At 37.2% G+C, this 3,941-nt stretch overlaps 1 protein-coding gene across 1 annotated transcript in view; it reads left to right on the top strand.

Moving 5' to 3' along the window:
* The window catches only part of CAMLG (calcium modulating ligand), a 15,733-nt gene extending 13,293 nt beyond the window's left edge, over nucleotides 1–2,440 (top strand). The window contains exon 4 of the mRNA XM_011969207.1: nucleotides 1,807–2,440. Coding sequence (XP_011824597.1) covers nucleotides 1,807–1,998 — 192 coding nt within the window. The 3' untranslated portion in view covers nucleotides 1,999–2,440. The remainder of the gene's footprint in view (nucleotides 1–1,806) is intronic.
* Nucleotides 2,441–3,941: the final 1,501 nt, after the last annotated feature.

Raw genomic sequence — 3,941 nt, 5'->3', positions numbered from 1 at the left:
AAAAAAAGGAAAAAAAAAAATTAGTTCTAATATGAAGACTAGGGTACCAGCATAATTAATTGATTGTTTGAAATGCTCTTCTTAATTGTACCATTTGATATGTTTGACATCCTGTGAAACCCATACCTCTTTCAAGGTTTATAACTTTGCTGTCATCCCAAGAGTTTCCTTCATGCTCCTTTCCAGGCAGTCCCAGTCCCTATACCCCAAAGATCTTTTTCCCACCATAGATTAGTTGTGTCTGGCATAGTAATTCATATAAGTGGGATCATTCTTGATTTTACTTTTTTCTGCATGCCTTCTTTTATTCTGCATGATATTTTTGAGATTTATCCATGTTAGATAAATCAGTAGTTAATTTCTTTTTTTTTTCTTGGCTCAGTAATACTCCATTGTATGACTGTATCCATTTATCTAGTCTCCTGTAGATGGACATCTTGGTTGTTTTCAGTTTTGGGTTATTATGACTAAGAGCTTCCTTGTATGAGGCTTTTTGTGAGCATAAGCTTTCATTTCTCTTAGGTAACTATAGGTTTTTATATTAAAAAAATTTTTAAACCATATGATTGGATTTTGTGATAATAAAGAAAAATTCTGCTTTTTTTTTTTTAAGAGGGAGTCTCGCTCTGTCGCCCAGACTGGAGTTCAGTGGCGCGACCTCGGCTCACTGCAACCTCCACGTTGTGGATTCAGGCAATTATCCTGCCTCAGGCTCCTGAGTAGCTGGGACTACAGGCACCCACCACCGTGCCCGGCTATTTTTTGTATTTTAGTAGAGACAGGGTTTCACCATGTTGGTCAGGCTGGTCTCAATCTCCTGACCTCGTGATCTGCCCGCCTTGGCCTCTCAAAGTGTCAGGATTACAAGCGTGAGCCACTGCGCCCAGCCCAGTCTTGCTATTAAAAGTTTTTTGAAAATGTCATCTTGGAAGCATGACATAAATAATAATTTATTATATATACAGTACAATATAAAAACAAGAATATATTATACAATATAAATATAAAATATACAGTACAATATAAAATAATATAAAATATAAATTTTATATATTAAAACAGTACAATATAAAAACAAGAAAAATATTACTAGACAGGACATAAATAACTGCTAAATGACTGACATGGATAATGTGTGACGTAGGAGCTCACAGGAGATATAAATTACTCCAGTGTTTTATGTAAATAAAGCACAAGGAGGACTTCAGGGGAAGTAGAATTAAAAACAGGCCTTCAGGGCAAGTGCAGTCTCTAATCCCAGCACTTTGGGAGGCTGAGGCTGGCTGATGGCTTCAGCTTACAAGTTTAAGACCACCCTGGGAAACATAGGGAGACTGTTTCTACAACAGATACAAAAATTAGCTGAGCGTGCGCCTGTGGTCCCACCTACTCGGGAGGCTGAGGTGTCTCTACTAAAAATATGAAAATTAGCCAGGCGTGGTGACAAGCGCCTGTAATCCCAGCTACTCAGGAAGCAGAGGCAGGAGAATCACTTGAACCCGGGAGGCGGAGGTTGCAGTGAGCCGAGATCGAGCCATTGCACTCCAGCCTGGGCGACAGAGCGAGACTGTCTCAAAAAAAAAAAAAAAAAAAAAAAGCAAGACTGATAATCTGCTATTGTCTAGCAGTTTGAAGATTTACATATTATGTGCTCAGTAAATGTTGGTATATTACTGATTGTTTTAAAACATCATTAACAGTTTTTAAATCATTTAGGTTGAAAATAGCAGTATTGATCATGTTTGTATAGAGCTTATGTAGTCTGCTGAAACTTTGAAGATTAATTTGAGTCTTTTCTCTACACAGAGTGAAAAGAAGATAAAGACAACAGTACTAACAGCTGCACTTTTATTATCGGGAATTCCTGCTGAAGTGATAAATCGATCAATGGATACCTATAGCAAAATGGGCGAAGTCTTCACAGATCTCTGTGTCTACTTTTTCACCTTTATCTTTTGTCATGAACTGCTTGATTATTGGGGCTCTGAAGTACCATGAAGCCTGCAGAACTGAGAAGGAGAAGCTTACAAAAAAAAAAAAATCCTCTTTTATATTGCAGTGTCTCTAAAGGAGGCAAATTAGTTTACACCTTCATGTAATTCTTTTACTTTAGGGGTTGCAAAACTACTTTATTAGAAATAGAATGGCAGATTCTCTGATTTAAAAGGGCTGAGTTTGTATTATTACTGATATGAAGAACAGAGTACCAATGTCATTAATTGATTTTTCTTGTTTAATCAGAATCCTTATTCTGTACCTTTCCTCTAACTTCTCAGATTTGTAATTCTTCTTTTGGGAGCTGAACTAGTGCTTTTAGGAGAACAGATAAACGTAGTCTCAGCCAGCCCTAGAGACTGCTTCTTGTATTTGTGTCATTCTGTCCTGAGAAATGAAGTCATCTGAAAAATAAAATGAAAGAAACTGAATTGTCTAATGTTAAGTCTGCACATTGTAACTTTTCTTGTTGAGTTAGTATCTTAATTTTTACTCCAGCACAAGTATTTAATCAAAGAAATGATTCATACATGTGAAATTGGAAGGTATTTACAAAATTTTTATTGCTGTATACTCAGAATTGGAACTTTTTGCTTTTGAGTTTTCACTTTTTAGAAGTATGTTTTAAGCAAGCAAAAACAAAATGGGATGTGAAGAATTGAAGCAAGCAACCCAATAGCATAGATGTCCTTTTCTCCCCAAATATGGTCTAGATGAGTTACTATAAATATCGTTTTTATTTTTTTGAGATGGAGTTTTGCTCTTGTTGCCCAGGCTAGAGTGCAATGGTGCTATCTTGGCTCAACGCAACCTCCGCCTCCCTGGTTCAAGGGATTCTCCTGCCTCAGCCTCCTGAGTAGCTGAGATTACAGGCATGCGCCACCACGACCGGCTGATTTTTGAATTTTTAGTAGAGATGGGGTTTCTCCATGTTGGTCAGGCTGGTCTCGAACTTCTGACCTCAGCTGATCCGCCCACCTCGGCCTCCCAAAGTGCTGGGATTACAGGCGTGAGCCACCGCACCCAACCTTATAAATATTAACTAACTCAGTAACTGCCATATTTTGATGGGTTGTCTTCTTAAAAGAATATAAGACTAAAGTGTTATATCACTTAGTGTTACATTTCCTTACAGATTTTTGTATAGTCTAATTTGGTTAATCCTTGTGACATTAAAAACACATACACTTTTAAAAAAATTATTCATTAAGTCTTGATTTCTGTCATTTCATTTTGAACCAGGGTAATGAAGAATAAGTATAATTTAAGTCTATTCCTCTGATTTGGGTTAAAGATTATAAGCACACATTTTTCCTGATTCCATAATGAATCTAGTATCTAAAGGGTTGTAAATCATCCTTAAAGTTGTCACTTCCTTACTCCCTGAGAAGATACTAGTGGTCTTCAATTGCACATTGCACATGTTTACTCTTTTGCTGCTTTTTTTTTTTTTTTTTTTTTTTCCCCAAACAGTTTCCTGCTGTTGTCCAGGCTGGAGTGTAGTAGTAGCACAATCATGGCTCACTGGAGCCTTGATTGACCTCCTGGGTTCAAGTAATCCTCCTGTCTCAGCCTCCCAAGTAACTGGGACCATTCATGCTTGGCTAATTTTTTGATTTTTTGTAGAGACAGGATCTTGCCATGTTACCCAGGCTGGTCTCGAACTGGGCTCAAGCAGTCCTCCTGCGTTGGCCTCCCAAAATGCTAGGGTTACAGGTATGAGCCATTGTGCCTGGCCTGCTTTTGTTTCTTGAAAAAAAAAAAAATCATTTAGCCAGCTGACATATGCAAAATTTTAGTTACTGTAGATCATTACCAAATTTGTATTTTGAAAACAGTTATATCTATCTATTGGTGCCACTTTTTCTCTTTAACTGATAGGCATCTCCCTGATCATTTGCTTACATTTGTTGAATAATATCAAATAGAAATGAAAGTTTGTTTTG

This window comes from Mandrillus leucophaeus, unplaced genomic scaffold, assembly GCF_000951045.1.
Source record: "Mandrillus leucophaeus isolate KB7577 unplaced genomic scaffold, Mleu.le_1.0 Scaffold88, whole genome shotgun sequence".
Classification (NCBI taxonomy): Eukaryota; Metazoa; Chordata; class Mammalia; order Primates; family Cercopithecidae; genus Mandrillus; species Mandrillus leucophaeus.
The sequence above is the reverse complement of the archived record's forward strand: the minus strand, read 5'-3'. Positions and strand labels throughout refer to the sequence as shown.